This window comes from Fusarium solani (assembly GCF_023522795.1).
Source record: "Fusarium solani strain SB1 chromosome Unknown bctg00000003_1, whole genome shotgun sequence".
Taxonomy (NCBI): Eukaryota; Fungi; Ascomycota; class Sordariomycetes; order Hypocreales; family Nectriaceae; genus Fusarium; species Fusarium solani.
The window spans coordinates 882,382-897,682 of NW_027072154.1; the positions used below are offsets into that span (position 1 = coordinate 882,382).

At 53.9% G+C, this 15,301-nt stretch overlaps 4 protein-coding genes across 4 annotated transcripts; 1 reads left to right on the forward strand and 3 right to left on the reverse strand.

The window, feature by feature from the left end:
* Positions 1–321: 321 nt before the first annotated feature.
* Positions 322–1,611, forward strand: MRS44_005831 (uncharacterized protein; the record flags this gene model as incomplete). Its single annotated transcript, XM_046280590.1, has 1 exon — positions 322–1,611. One exon carries the CDS (start codon positions 322–324, stop codon positions 1,609–1,611), a length of 1,290 nt encoding a protein of 429 aa, XP_046140594.1.
* A 414-nt stretch (positions 1,612–2,025) lies between these two features.
* Positions 2,026–3,621, reverse strand: MRS44_005832 (uncharacterized protein; the record flags this gene model as incomplete). The annotated part of the gene is made up of 1 exon (XM_046270048.2): positions 2,026–3,621. One exon carries the CDS (start codon positions 3,619–3,621, stop codon positions 2,026–2,028), a length of 1,596 nt encoding a protein of 531 aa, XP_046140593.1.
* A 1,001-nt stretch (positions 3,622–4,622) lies between these two features.
* On the reverse strand, positions 4,623–6,697 carry MRS44_005833 (uncharacterized protein; the record flags this gene model as incomplete). Its single annotated transcript, XM_046270414.2, has 4 exons — positions 4,623–4,833; positions 4,887–5,277; positions 5,339–5,718; positions 5,775–6,697. 4 exons carry the CDS (start codon positions 6,695–6,697, stop codon positions 4,623–4,625), a joined length of 1,905 nt encoding a protein of 634 aa, XP_046140592.2.
* A 1,711-nt stretch (positions 6,698–8,408) lies between these two features.
* Positions 8,409–14,408, reverse strand: MRS44_005834 (uncharacterized protein; the record flags this gene model as incomplete). Its single annotated transcript, XM_065621548.1, has 3 exons — positions 8,409–8,471; positions 8,543–13,892; positions 13,945–14,408. 3 exons carry the CDS (start codon positions 14,406–14,408, stop codon positions 8,409–8,411), a joined length of 5,877 nt encoding a protein of 1,958 aa, XP_065477620.1.
* Positions 14,409–15,301: the final 893 nt, after the last annotated feature.

The following is a 15,301-nucleotide window of genomic DNA, read 5'->3' on the forward strand; positions in this document are numbered from 1 at the left end:
GGTTTCTCCAATACCAGGGTACAGCTTGCATCACCTGTTTCACACATCATTTCAAGTATCTTCTTCCCCCATGCTAGCAAATCATACTTCTCTCCTCAGGGACCATCTCAGGAGTACTTGGCATCATCCCTGGCTAAACAGTGGGGCTCTTCGATAAGCGCTGATAACAGCACGTGCCCCACCAAGTCCACAGAAATTTTCCAGCAGCCATTGTCGATCCGCTGCTTCTTCCAGCCTCAAAGAAATAATTTTTGGCCAACTTCAGCCTTCCAATTCCTCCGCCATTCCGACTTTTTAACCTTTGCTTCGTGGCATCAGCACATGTCTGGCTCGAAACAGAACCCTCCCTCGTGGCTATTCTCCAACAATCCCTTGAACCCCGTCAAGCCCTCCGCAGACACCATGGGCAAGAAAAGCAACAAGGCCGCCGCGGCCAAGAGCGATGATACCGCCTCTGCGCCTCCCCCTGGCCAGCTGATGGACTTGGTAGAGTCTTTCCTCTCCGATCACGCTTTCAAGGGTGCCCACGATGCTTTCAAGAAGCAGAGAGAGAAGAAGGGCTGGCAGGCAACTGGCGCCGAGACCAGCGCTTCGCTCGTCAGCGTTTTCCAGACCTGGGAGGCTTCCAAGGGCGAGGCCAGCGCCAAGCCTAGCAAGTCCCAGAAGAAGAAGGCTTCGGCGAAGAAGTCGAGCAGCTCTGAAGACAGCGATTCCAGCGACGATGGAGAGGATGTGGATATGAAGGACGCCGACTCGTCCTCTGAGAGCTCAAGCAGCAGCAGCGAGAGCGAGAGCGAAGACGAAGCCCCCAAGCCCAAGGCGACCAAGAACCTCAAGCGCAAGGCCCCAGTCGACGATAGCTCCTCCGACTCTTCCTCCGACTCTTCCTCCGACTCCGAATCCGATTCGAGCTCTTCCGACTCTGATTCCGACGACGAGCCGCGAGCGAAGAAGCAGAAGCGGGACCAGTCTTCTAGCTCTGAATCCGACTCGAGCTCCAGCTCCAGCGAAAGCGACTCGGACAGCGGTTCCGACGACGAGAACGCCGAATCCGACTCTGACTCCTCTAGTTCCAGCTCTAGCTCCAGCTCCAGCTCGGATTCTGACTCGGACTCTGATTCTGATTCCGACTCCGACTCTGACGATGAGGCTGATGCTGAGACTGCGGCTCAGGTTCCACTACCCGACTCTGATGGCTCGTCGTCTTCATCCGACTCTTCAGACTCTGACTCTGATTCAGACAACAAGAAGGGCAAAAAGGGCAAGGAGGTTAAGGACTCGTCCGACTCGTCCGTCACCCTAGACGGCAAGGAGTCTCCGGAGGCCGAGACAGACTCGACGAACCCTCCCCTGCCCCCTGACCCCGTCCTGACCAACGGTCGCAAGAAGCAGAACGAGCCCTTCTCGCGCATCCCCAAGAACATCAAGGTCGACCCCAAGTTTGCGTCCAACGAATACGTCCCTATCACCTACTCGCAGCGCGCACACGAGGACCTGATCGTGACCAAGGGCAAGGGCTTCACCAAGGAGAAGAACAAGAAGAAGAGGGGCAGCTACCGTGGCGGTGCAATTGACATCTCGGAGAAGAAGGGCATCTACTTTGACGATTAAATCGGCCCCTATACCTGGTTACTGGACCTTGGAGACTATCAAAAGGGGGGGCCATGGCGCATTTTCTTTACAGAGAGCCGGCGTTTGGGACACGAGACGGTCGCGCGCCAGAAAGGCATAGAAGCATGTCATTTTAAAAGTTGCAAACAGTATGGTTTTTCTATTGTATCCGGGGGCATCAGATCCCTTGGTTTCATCGTCTTTTAGTATTATATCCGTTGGAAGAAGAACGCCATGCTTTGCACAGTCTATAGAAATACAAACTGGAGATTTCCTAGTATCATCCCATCGCTCCCAAACAAAGATGCCCGCACAAGATCCATTGTCCATAATCGTATCCTCGTCAATCAACGTATCAGCATGGGTGCTTTCCTGTGCCATTGTCCAGACAAAGAACAAGCGACTCGAGTTAATCTAAAACGTCGAATCCTTGTCCCAATCTTGGTGGTGTCGTCTCTTGGCGGTCTGAACCTCTGTCGCTGGTGCATGTTGAGCTGCTTCGTCGAGAAATTCTTCGTCGCCGAGGTTTTCCTTCATGATAACATCCTTTCTCGCAACAGATTCCCAATCTCTCTTTCCTTTCGCGGCATTCTCCATCGCTTCTGCCAGCCATTTCTTCCACTGGTCCGTCCCGGGTGCGGCTCCGCTGCGAGAAACCCAACCTGTACGCCTGGTCTCGCGAATAGCGTACCATAGAGTGCGTGTGTAGCTTGGATAGCCTTCTCGCTGATCTGAGGAATCCGTGATCAGGTGGGCGTCCTTGGCATCGTCGCGAGTAACATCCTCCCAAGTATACCGCGAGAGGTCCCAGAAGTATGAGGGAGGCAGCATGCCCAGGCCCCAATAGAGACCATTGAGCACAATGTACGATCCACCAATGAAGATCTGCGAGTTCCATGTGCAGTTTCCAAGAAGAACGACGCTCAACATGAGCAGGGTAGTCCCAAGTGCCATGAGGAGTCGATAGCTGCGATCACCAACGTGGTAATGGCACTCTTCAGTGCCTGAGTAGAGCTCACGGGCGACCTCTTCTGTGCACTTGATGAGGATAAAAGCACCCTCGCGTGTGCGGATCATGACATCGCCTCTAGGCACTTCGTTGGTATGCTTGCGGTTCATGAGGATGGGGTGCCAGAAGGAAGCATATCCAACCACACTCGAGGCAAAGGATATGAGAGACACAGCCAGAATAGCATTTCCATCCCTCCAACGAATAGCGCAGCCCACTATAGCTATGCTGAGAAAGCAGGAGAAGACGGAAAGGACGTGTATTGGTGAGAAAAGCTCGGCAGGGACAGCAGGACGTTTCTTGGTGTTGGCAAAAGTTGGGTTCGCAAGCATATCCTGAACCACTGACTTGGCCGTGGCTCGGCGCGCAAGCGGCTTTGGGGGCGCAAAGTTCTCATCTTGGGCAGTGTCCTCTGGAAGTCGAATTGTAGTTTTTCGTGCTGAAGTTGGGGTTGCTGATGCCGGGAGAGGGAGCCCACCATCTTCTAGCGCGGGAGATCGAGGAATGCGGTCGGGCCGCAGTTCTTGGCCGCCATTAGACTCATTGTCTTTTATGAATGAGCTCGAACGTCGTTGTTGTATAAAGTGAAGGCCTCGGCGATACCAACTATCCTTACGGGAGGGAAATCGCATCTCAACATCGCCAAAGTGGCTTTGGTCGCTATGCTTGATCTCAAGTACCCGGAAGCTGAAAGCAGGAAGCGCATCCAGAGGTGTGATGATGGTTGCAAAGAACCCCACAGAGTCGAGTGTCGTCCCGCTGTAGACGCCCGTCATTTTTGCCAATGTTTCAGGCATTCGACCTGGGCGAGAAGGCTTGAGAAGGGCCTGAGGCGCGGGGATGAGTCGGGGGAGGAGGCATAGGAGAGATGCCGTGATGGTCTGAGAGTGCTCAGTCATGGACGACTCGCCAATTACGGCGAGAAGCGTCACGACGTCCAGCGACCAACTGCTTTTGACATTGGGGAACCATTTCCATCCTGGATCACCGGGCTCGGTCATTTGACAGTTCTAAATGTCCAAGGTGTTGATGCTGTTGTCGGTGCAACGCCAAGCAAGGGGTCGAGATAGGAGCAGCAGTAAGGTGTAACGGTTGGTCAGATCAGGACTAGCCAAAAGCCAAGTCCAAAGTCTTAAGAACAAAAGAGCACGAATAAGGCACAACGCTACAGATCAGTCATGAAAGAAAAAAAAATAGGCCAAGGTCGATGCTGAAGGATTAATGTTGGAAATAAGGAAGGGTCTCATCTCAGCTCAAGAGCTGGGAAAGAAAGGGTCCTCGGGTGGATCCTGCCGTTATTCGATCACAGATGCGAGCTGCGCCACGGGCAACAGCAGCCGCGCCTCCACGAAACCGTCATCAACGCTCAGCTCAGCCTCTCCCATGGACGAATGACATCAGTGAATTCACATATGTGAGGGTATTTCCTCGAGAAAACGGTTGAAAATTGAAGTATGCCTCGATAAAAGTGGTACGAGGACATTGGTAAAACAACAGCAATGGAACGCAAAAGCAGAAAAGAATATATACAAACAAACAAACCTTGTCGCTCGCCCCCGTGTCCAGCCTCCCTCTGTGTTCAGCGCATCAACCAAGCCTCGATATCTGTTGCGCGCGGGCATCAACTAGATAGTAGAGAAACTAGGAACTTCTAGGGTATCCAATCATCAAAGCATCATTCAGTTTCCGTACGTGTCGTCTGCGCCTTGTATCTCTCCTCGTCCCGCTCTTTCTCGTCTCATACTTGATACTGACCTCTTGAGCGATCAAGTCTTGGGTCTATCGGCTGCATTTGCCTGTCGTGTGTACGCTTCCATCCAACGTTCTTCATGCCGTTGGAGATAAAGCGGGTCCATATCGACATACCCCTCAACAGTTGCCTGTTGTCTCCTGATTCTTCCACAGTTGAAAGCCAGGGACAGGCGCAAGGGGTTGAGAGACTGGCCAATTGCCACACGGCGGTCTTCGTTCATCATCCCGGCTGAGTCCGCTCAACGCTCTTTTACTCAGCCTTGGTGTCCTCACCATACGTTTGGATCACCCATTTCACAAATTCCTTCCACTCTGTCTCCCAGTGAGCGTACACACGGGCGTATTCCGACTGATCGAGACAGGCGTGCTTGAGACTCCACAGCACAAGCTGCTTCCATCCGAAAAGCCCCATGCCCGCCTTGCCGACCATGACCTGATAGAAGTCATGCGATAGAGAAGATCTAGATGTAATTGTCAGTTGGGTGTTAATGTGAGGCTTCCATAGGTAGCTTACCGGAACAGCGTTCCATTGTCAGAGCTGATTGTGCAGTTGACATTGTTGGCTAAGAGCTGATACATAGTATGTCCGCTGACACGGGGCGTAAGACCCAAGATCTCGTTGGAGATTGGGCACAGTTCGAGGCAAATACCGCGCTCCTTCATGAGCTGCATGACGTATGGGTGCTTTGCGAGCGCGAAACCATGCCCGATGCGCTTCGACTTGAGAAGCAGGGCGTCGATCAAATTGCCGTCCGTATCAGTTCCCATATCCAAGGTCTCGCCGCAGTGAAACAGGAAGGGGATTTCCAATTTAGCAGCCTCGCAGTTCTCCTGGAACTTGAGAAGCTCGGGGATAAAGTCCTTGATGGGCCGTCCCTTGGACTCTTCGCCGACGAGATCGAAACCTATTACATAGTGAGCAATCTGGACTGACGCATCGGACGGCGCGTCCCTGTGTTTACTTACCTGCGATCCACTCTGGCCAGACCTTCTTGAACTCGAGGCATTCAGTAAGAGCAGCTTCGATCTTCTCCGGTGGAAATGATCGAGGAGTGCAGTAAATAACCTTGAGCCCGCCAAAGAATCTGCCTTGTGCCTTCATGTCGGCCTGGAAGCTATTCACCTCGCTGATGATGAGCTCCATAATGCCCTTATTGTCAATAAGCTTGGTACCGTCATCGTTCCAAAGCTGATTGCTCGTCATAAAATTCGGCCGGATTTCAGCATAGGTGATGTTGTCCTTCATAAAGTCCTCGAGACAGAGCCGTGTGTATCGTCGGTATGCTGTCTCGTAGTTGAAGAGACCCTTCATCATCCTTGTTCGTCCATTGAACTTTTCCCAAGCCCTATAAGCTATCAGTATCATTCCGGTAAGTGAGTGTACAAAACAAGAAAGGCTTACCCGCATGCCGTCTGTAGGGAGTTATGCGCCTCTTCCTCATGGAACATGAGCTTCTCCAGTAACCACTCGTCTGCAGTTGCCCCTTTTGTGTATATTTGGGGGAACATCTCGAGGAATCTGCTAAACCTCATGGTCTGTCGAGCTTTGTATGTAGCGCTAAACAAGTTTCCAGGGGTCTCCTTCTCGGGGCTCAGGAGGGAGAACTGGATCTCGCAGCGATCAAAGTTTGAGCAATCATCGTCGGATACCAGGGGCAAGTCGCTTGTGATGAACATGCGATCCATATCCTTTGCGATGTTCAACAGAACATGAGGAGCCAAGCAGGCATTGAAGTGGATGTGTAGGTGGCCGCCCTTGGGCATGCGCCGTGCCACAGCGAAGAGATCAGTCTGGTCGATGAGGCTCTTGTTTGACAAGAAGTGATCTCCAGGGAACCGAGGGTGTAGCTGACCACCGTAGCCCGTCCGTGAAGGGGCCGTTTCGTAGACATTCGCCTCGTCCCTGCGCTTCAACTCCTGAATAATAGCATCGGCGCGCCGCTCATCTGGTGTCGCCCCTCTCCGACACGGATGGTCAAAATCCAGTGTCCTTTCGCATGTCACGATACTTTGTCGCAACTTGAAGTAATCTCTTGTACGGGGATCATCAGATTCGGCAGCTGTTGAACCGGTCGTCCCCGCATCCTCTGCCTCAAAAATCGGCCTCCTGCCCGCGATCTCACCATTGAGAGCCTCAATATGGCTCTTCGCAGCGAGGGCCTCGGCTAGAGTCAGCGTGCCTGGCGGATGGCGCCAGGTTGGAGGCGATGTTTGTCGTGTTGATTGCGTCATTGAAGTTGTGTTGATGTTGTGTTTTCTCTGGTGACTGTCGTAGTCGTCCTGTCCTCCATCCTCCGGCCCCGACCTGGAGCAGAGTGCGCCCATTTATGTGCGGCTGCGATGAAGCAGCCCGGATTAGGCCTTGAGAAACAAAGCGTGATGTGCTGTTGAGAGGAGGCAGCACAGGTCAAGCGCAAGAGGCTGTGTGCGTGGATGCCTTTGTCTAGCGGACGTTAAGCGGCGTATGAGTCGGAGGTGAATCAAAGAACTCACAGGGTCTTGCGCCGGCTGATGCACTGACGGGCGGGGATAGTCACGGTTGCGAAGTGATGGGGTGGTGGTGCTGTTTGCGCCTAGCCTAACGCCTTTGGAGAACTTGAGATGGTGTTCACAGGAATGAGCGCGCGGACAAAAGCGTACAAGCTCTTTTTCCTTGTTCTCTTTGCGACAGATGAAACAGCGCTTCAACCCAGAAAATACCTGTTCGCGATTGATTGTTGGCAAAGACAAACTGCAGAATGTTCCCTTGCTGGGCATGGGGCTGTGCTGCATCTAAGGCTGATGAAGGCTGACTACGACCAGGCTGTCCGGCCATGCGTTTGGTTGCGCAACTGCGCTGATAATCTGCCAAGCATTTCGCTAACCCCTTTTGGACTCTCACGTCACAAATCAGGGCGCCTAGCCAATCTTGCCCAATCACCGCTTACTATACTCGCTGCGCACGTGCCGGCCTCTGTGCTGGGCCTCCGATGCGCGAATGCCTCGCGCAAGGCTCCCGAAATCTCGCCAGGGCGAGCCATAATCCAGGCTTCATTAAAGATAGTGCCCCTCTCGTCGGGTCCCGTCCCTTGCTTGCCCTATCCACTCTATCCACTCTCTTGGGCCCTGGATCTGGTAGTTACTGACACCATCGCTGGTCCCCTCTTAAAGGCCCTGTTTCATTGAACACTGCCGTCAACCGCTGTGCCGCAATATCCTCCACTTCTCCCCTCCTTTTTCTTTATTCCCCGGGTTCATTCCCTGCGACACTAGTCCACAGACCCCATTGATACACTTTGAGATGCTCCAAGGCTTCTTGAGTACGCTTTGGGAAATCACCGAGCGTCTAGACGACCGATTATAGTCAAGACAACCTACCCTGGAAACGGCATTCCACTCCATCGACTGTGATTCTTTCACGAGGCAGAATAATCTAGCCCTGGCGTCCTCGTCTGTACACCGCATCACATTCATCTCATCTCTACAACACGAAACTCCATTGATGCGGTTTCGAATTACGCTAGCCAGCAAAACTCACATGCTTCTGATGATCGACCTCACCAGCCAAAGTTTGCCACGAGACCCGGTTTAACCCCCTACACTGCCATCGACAAACCCTCTCTTGACATCAGGTAATTGCCACAAAACCGCCTCACCGCCAGGCCAAGTCAAGGACTCCAGTGTTAGCATATAGCGTGAGAAATAGCGTCAGGTCTGACAACTCATCCCCTCCACCCGAACCAGGTAGATCCCGAACCGTTGCACTGGGTCGGTCAAGTACACTTCAGAATCCGTCCAACATCGGGGCGGGGTTAGGCGCTGGGGGCTCTTGTATCATGGCGCTTACTTCTTGGTATACAAGGTCTATCAAAAGGGCCGTCCGCAATAAGATTACAGAGGCGGTGCCAAAAGGAGTATCCGGTCTCCGCCAGGATGTAGCACCACACATCTCTCACCGACCTGCATCGACCGGCCTGGGGCACAAGTCCGCGTCCAACCGACATGCGTCAACTATGCTACGAGGTTGAACTCGAATCCTCCCTGGGGCTTATGCGCATTAGGCAAAGTAACTCTTCCACAACACTCCCTCCAGGTCCTCCAGTTGCTCAGAGGTAAAGTACTGCACGTATCGGTTAGCAAATCTTAGATGCAGCAAGAGCCACTCCGCAGAGCAGTGAGCACTCAACATACCTTCTGGTCCACCGTCCAGCTGTCCTGTCTGGTCTTCTTGAATTCGCTGAGGATGGTCTTTGTAGCTTTACCCACCACTCCAGGGTCAGCCGCGGCTCTTCGAGCGAGCAGCGCAAGCACCTCTGGCATCCACTCAGGAGGCGGGGTAGCGTAGGGGAATGCCTCAATCAAGGCACCCAGTCCAAGGACTGCAGCGTGCCTCCTTGTGATTTGCTTGTGTACGTCAACCGGAGTGTCAGTGCCGGGGAGATGACGGCCTCGCTTTGGCATTGGGTTGCGTTGCAGCTCATCCTCAAAACGAGCCTTGAGGTGTGCGATCATGGGATCGCGGATGCGGCGAGGTGAGCAGCGGATCATGCCTGCAAGTGTGGTGGATGCGCATGACCGCACTTCAAGCTGCGGGTCGCCCAGCATGTCGGAGACAGCGGTGAACAGCGCTTCTCTTTGGGCGCTTCTCGTCAGGAAGATACGTCTGAAGTAGATGACCTGCATGTTGACTAGGGCACGCAGTCGTTGGTGCCAACTCGTCGACGTCTTGCCGATTCGGATCAGGGCATCAATGAACTCCGAGTCCTCTCCATCTCGGAAGGGGATGTTTGGCAAGTGGCGGTAGACATGGTACGCCAGTCTCATGAGTTCCGGATCTTCCTTCACGTCCATCATGTGCAGCAGCTCTTCCATGAAGGGGCTGGGGAAGAACGGCACCATCTGGATGCACTCATGCGACGATAGGGTGCAGTCGAGCCACATCAGCACCGTCTTGGAACCCGAAGTGTACGAGCATGGCGTTTGCTGGCCAGGCGTTCTCTCATGTCGCCATTTCTCCAAGCGGGAAAACACATCCTTGATCGTGGCTGTGAACTCCTCGGTGGGTTGGTAAGGCCGGATACCAATCGATGAGGCAGCCTTGTTCTCATCCAGGAGTTTGCTAACGTTCTCAAACGACTCGTGGTATCGAGTCTTGTAAATAACCGACAGTACTCGCCCGATTGCCTCGCGGACTGCCTTGTACGGGTGGTCGATGTGTGCAAGGAAATCGTCAAGGATTGGCTGTTCATGTCGGAAGTGCCAGCCGCCATCTGCGACAATGAACTCGAGCAGTTGAACCTTGGAGGACTCCTTGAAAGCGGCATTGGACGTCATATCGAGTCGGAATGATCGCAATGCATCTACAATCTCATGTGATCGCCGGGGATCCTTAGAGTCCAAGATTAGGTGAAGGCAGGTAAGCCAGTATTGCAGGTTGTCCGGTGTAAGGTCGTCCGCAAAAATCTTGAGCATCATTGGGGCGGCGTACTCCCACACGCGGTTGCGAATCTCTGGTGGATCATCGCTCGAACCTGCAAGCAATGCACCCAAAATTTCTGATGTTGCGCGATGCTGATGCTTGTCGTTGCCATCACCAAAGACATCCTTTACCAGCTCTTTGACGTCCTCCAGCGTGACCACCGTCTTGCCGTAGTGCATCAGGTCAAAGACATGCATAAGGAGGTACACGTTGCTCATGCGGAATCTATCAGTCGTAGCGTCGCGAGGTTCCTGTTTCAGGTAGTCAAAGCACTGAGATAGCCACTCCCGGTTCAAGATCTGGCCCATCTGGTCCCGCAGCGCACCCTCTACTCCGTCGTAGCTATCGAATGGGAGAGGCTTCGCTCGGTAGGCGGTAAACTTCTTCCCCCAGACGAGCCAGCCAGGATGGTCAGCATCCACCATGTACGCCGCGTCTTGAGGCTGCTTGAAAGACTCGAGGAAATTGTGGGTAAATTCCTCGTCGCCCTTCTCGACTTGGACTTGAACCCGGTTCCGGTCACCGACCTCCTTTTCGAGGAGGTAGTTGCGATACTCGTGCCCATAGACCGCGCGCATATCAACGGCGGTAAAGACCGAAGTGAAAGCGTTCAAGTAGTAACCTCGCAGACCGGGGTGAGGATCGTTCGTTCCGTTGGCCACAAGGTCAACAAACTCGGCCGGTGCCAGGGTGTGGAATCGGAGGCACAGATTTGTGGCAAAGATGGCGCACCGTGTAGCGATCTTCCAGTGAGCCCCCTTGGCGCGTTCCGTCAACTCCAGTCCCAGGTTCGCCTTGGAGTCCTCCACCCTCTTTCGGCGCTGCAAAATGAATTGGTGGCGCGTCTCGATGGCTGCCGACACGTCTCCTGCAGGTTTGATAGTGTCGAGCAGAACGTCGTCTACAATGATCATGCGCTCAAAAGGCTTGCCAAAGTCGATGAGGGTGTACAACGCGGATGACCCAAGATTCTGAATGGAGGGCTTGTCGATGCCTGCAGTCTCAATGTACAGACGCATAGCTTCGGGGGCAAATCGCCAATCCTTGAGAAGGGTCCTGAGTAGGGACGTGAATAGGAGGGTGTACATTCCGCCCTTGATACGATCATGATCGTTGGTCTCAATTGCTTTCCGCAATCCTTCGAGAATGACGGGGATGACCAGGGGCTTGCTGCCGATGAGCGACTTCAATGACGAATCCTGTGCGCTCTGCGCGACTCGTCGTACATCTGCATAGAGTGACAGACTCGACTGAGCAAGGTCGAGCAACAGGCGCTTATCCAATTCACTCTTCTGTCTTGACGAAGCATTGTGCTTTCGGCGCAACAGCTGGTATGCCTCTGCGCGCTTGATGAGCAAAGGTCGCGGATAGACCTTTCTGAGTCCCTTGATCTTGAAGGCAGCAATGTCCGACTTGTAGAGTCGTACGTGCCTCTCCAGGGGGTGAGCGGAACGTTCAATACCGACATCCGTGATCCAGGTTCGATAGGCAGCATAAAGAGCAGTGAAGGAGTTAACATCATCCTCTTGGTTCTCATTCAGGAATGAGTGCGTCTTGTTGAGAAGGTGGCCCAGCTCCTCACGCAGGTCGTGGATCTTGCGGTAGGCTGGGTCACTCGACTTGAGGACATAGCCTGCCTTGTAGCGGAACTGGGGTCGAAGTTCTTCATCCTCAGCCACCTCAGCAAGAGGGTCTTCGTCGATCATCATCTCGTCGTCATCCTCGCGAGCGACGTCATGGTCTTCCTCAGTGTTGCCAGTCATGATGCCTGCAGCACGCTCGGGGTCGAACATGGTAGCCATACCAGATGTGACCAGTCTGATCTGCTGCATTAGTCGAGAAACCTCATCGGACCATTCTTTGTTTTTTCCTGTCCTGCTCACTGGTGGGTTATCACTCATCAGTAGTTCTAGCTGATCCTTGGCGGTCTTGGTCTGCGACGCAAACAGCTCAACAGCAAAGTCGATCTCGGCGGGTGAAGGCTGGTGCCATCGGATGGTTAGATCGTTCGGGGCGGTTGTTTTGCCCCAGTCATCAACATCGATGCCGCGCTTGATGACTTCGGGCTCATACAAAGCGTGATCAATGGGGTATGTGTGAGTCAAGTTCAGGAGAAGGTGATGAATGTAGTTCGAGACCAGGATGGTGGGCAGACCACGGCATTTCTCCTGCATGTAGTCCGCAATTCCAAGGAGATCATCCTTGTACTTCAGGACTTCACTACCAACATGGACGACAGCCATTGCCAACATGCTAACGTACCATACAAGGGCTCGGTCCCTGGGTAGATACTCTGTACCGCTGCTTCGGTCAGATGCAGCATTGTTGAAGTCAATCTCGTTGCGGATGTTGACCACCAGCATAGGGATGAAAACCTTCAGCGTCTTCTCAGGGTTAACCTTACACAGCGCGTTGAGGATCCAAGCCATCGCATCTCTGGCCTGGTGGACAACATGGCTTGACACAAATGTTGCAACCTTTTCAAGAGCCATGTCGAAAAGCTCAGGAGACAGCGATGCAAACAATGGCGACAAAGCAGCCGGCAAGGCGTTGATGACGTTGTCCTCAGGGGTGCCCCCACCACGAACCAGATTGGCGTCTGGTAGGTTCTCCAGCAATGTAAAGACCTTGCCCAACAGCGTCAAAATGAACTCGCCAAATCCGGTAGTCGAGGATCTGAGAATATTCGCCTCGTCTTCATCGGTGAGCTCGTTCTTGTAGTCAAATTTGACATTCTGCCCTTCGCGCTCCATACGCTCCATCTCACCTTGAACCCACTGCATGGCCAAGGTAGTGTCGTGGATGTGGCTGCCCTCTTTGACCAAGGGCACCATGGGAATGCTGAAAGCAACGCTCTGAATGAAATTGAGTGTGTATTGTGTTTTATTTAGGTCGTTGGCGTCGATTCCTGGCAAGGCAAGAGCCAGGAGCGCGGTAATGTGGCAACGATATCCCTTGAGCTTGGACATGATGTTGGCAATCATCTGCAAGCCGTTCAAGCTGGATGTAGTTCTGTGGACCTCAACTAGACCCTGAAGACTGGGATAGAACCTCTGTAGGGCGCCCGGCAGCACTAAATCAGGCTCGAGGTAGGCAAGGCCCTGCAGAGCGCTGTAGTAGTAGTATGACACGCGGCTGCTCTTGGAAAAGAGACCCATGAAGGTCACCTCCTTCAGAGACGAGACGAAGCGTTTCTTCAGCTCGGCGTTGATCTTGCGATCTTCAGGGAGATCCAATTCGCCACTTTGCTCGCGGTTCCATCGCGAGACGAAGGCTTCAGTCAGGTATAATGTGAGCTGGCCCAACATCGTGGTCCAAGAGCCTTGGTTCGAAGGGTGGAAGAAGGTATCAATGGACTCCATGAAGCCTTCCAGGCTAGTCATGATCGAATCCTCGCCCTGCAGGCTAGCGGGGGACAAGGAGCTCACAATCAAGCGAGAAATCATGTAGGCCACAGGATACTTCTTCTTGTCCTTCTCCACATACACGCCTGCGCCGGACAGATAGTCCAAGGGGGTGTACGGCGAGTTAGCCTGACCCACAGGTATTTGTGTGAGCCGGAGAATGGCTGTGAAGATGAGATCGGACTGGTCCTTTGTGAAAATGCCATGGCTACCGAAAGGCACATGGGAGCAGTGCATGTGATCCCGGGCGAGACGGGAAAAGAGGTCGATGAAGAAGACATCAAATGCCTTAGAACGGTTGATGATGGACCACAGGTGGAAGAGCGTGGGGAAGAAGTCGCTTGGTTGTGACTGGTGCTCACTGACAGGAGCGGGATGGCTAGGGAGGAGCGCATTCAGGACGCCCACGACAATGAATGCGTTCGGTAGCTCGTTCACACTGAAGTACGGCAGAAATTCCTCCAGCATAGCCCGGCGCTCGGCGGGGTCAAAGTATGTGTGCGCATGAGTGCACAGCTTGAGCAGCTGCTTGGCTGATCGCTTGCGATTGCTCTGGTGCGCGGGGACCTCAGAGGGCAAAACCCAGGCCTTGATCTCATTCCAGAGGGGCCTCCAGTCGAGGACAAGATCTTCGCCAGGCTTCAAGTAGTGGTTCTTCCTATCAATGAATCAGTATCCATCACATGCAGTGCCGCGGCCATCGTACATACCTAGTTAGTGTCAAGACCATACGTAGGAAGCGGTCCGAAGCTGTCGCGTCCAAGCCTGGGGCGAGGGCAAGCGAGTAGTAGAGCTTCGCCAGCTTCGCCCTTTGCTCCCTCGTCATCTCAAACTTGAGATTGAGCCAGCCCTGAAGCTCTTTGGTCCAGTGGAGGGCGCCAGGAGAGAAGTCCTCTGCGCGAACGGCGATGTAGAGCTGCTTAAGAATTCCCTGCAAGGCGGCATCGCGCTGAGCTTCCTCCTCTACCTCGAATGGCAGCTGCTGGAAGTAGGCAAATGTTCGAGGTCGGTAGCGTTTCCTATCATCTTCGTCGGTCTTCGGGTAAGGGATGCCGGGAGATGTGGCTCGTGAGATGGGCTCATAGGGCATGAAGTTTGCCAGCAGATTGGCTCCTGTGGTGGGCGGCATGGAAGCATGGGCTCCCGAAGGCCGGGGCCCGATGTTCTCGTCCATGTCGGCGCAGTGTTGGACGGATCGAGGGTCGTAATCGGCGGTCGGCGATGCAGTCGGCTTCTATACCGTCGCGGGCCCGTGTCCGGCTCGTCACGAGTGGGTTGCCGAAGCTTTGCAGCAGGGCCAGCGGGAATGGCCGAGTGCGGCAACACAGCTCAGAGCGCAGCACAGCTCAGCTCAGCTAGGCTCAGCTCGGGCGGTAAGTTTATTCTGTCGGCGGGCGAAATAAATGTCGAATGCGCATCGATACTTGCTCGGCTGGAATAGAAGACGAAGTAGGTAGCATACAGCGGCACTGGGGAGGGCAACGATGCTTGATGGAAATGCGGAACGGAAAGTGAAGAGTTGAAGAATGGGAGGGGAGGAGTTGGAGGAACGAGGAGCGTCGTAGGTGGCCCTGGTCGGACTGCAGTGATGATGGATGATGCCAGCAGCAGCAGCCTAGGCGGGCACACTCCAGCGGAGGGTCCATTTTTTCTGGGGCAGCTGTGCCCTCGACCAGTGGGCCCTTGCTCACTCCAGGCCTTCTGGTTCCGGAGTTTTTAGTGAGTTAGCGGCGGATGACCCCACCTAACGCCCTGAGCTCCGGGGGGCTTTGTTCATGGCTGGGACCAGCAGTGAAGCTGTGTGTCTTGGATACCTCGTCCGTCACGGCCAGAACGCTGCACCTCCCGTACCGTATACTTGGATCTGTGGCGTGTTTGACTGGCCTGTGCCTCTGATCACAAAGCCCCGTTCTCTCGCTCAATCACGGCAAGCGAGATCCTCAGCAACGCCAGCACTCAGGCGATCACCAAGATGTGCATGTCTGTGATACCAACAACGGGTAGCAATCACATCTCGCAATGCGGTTGACGAAGGCTGCATGCTCGGTTTCTCGCCCTTTCTCGATC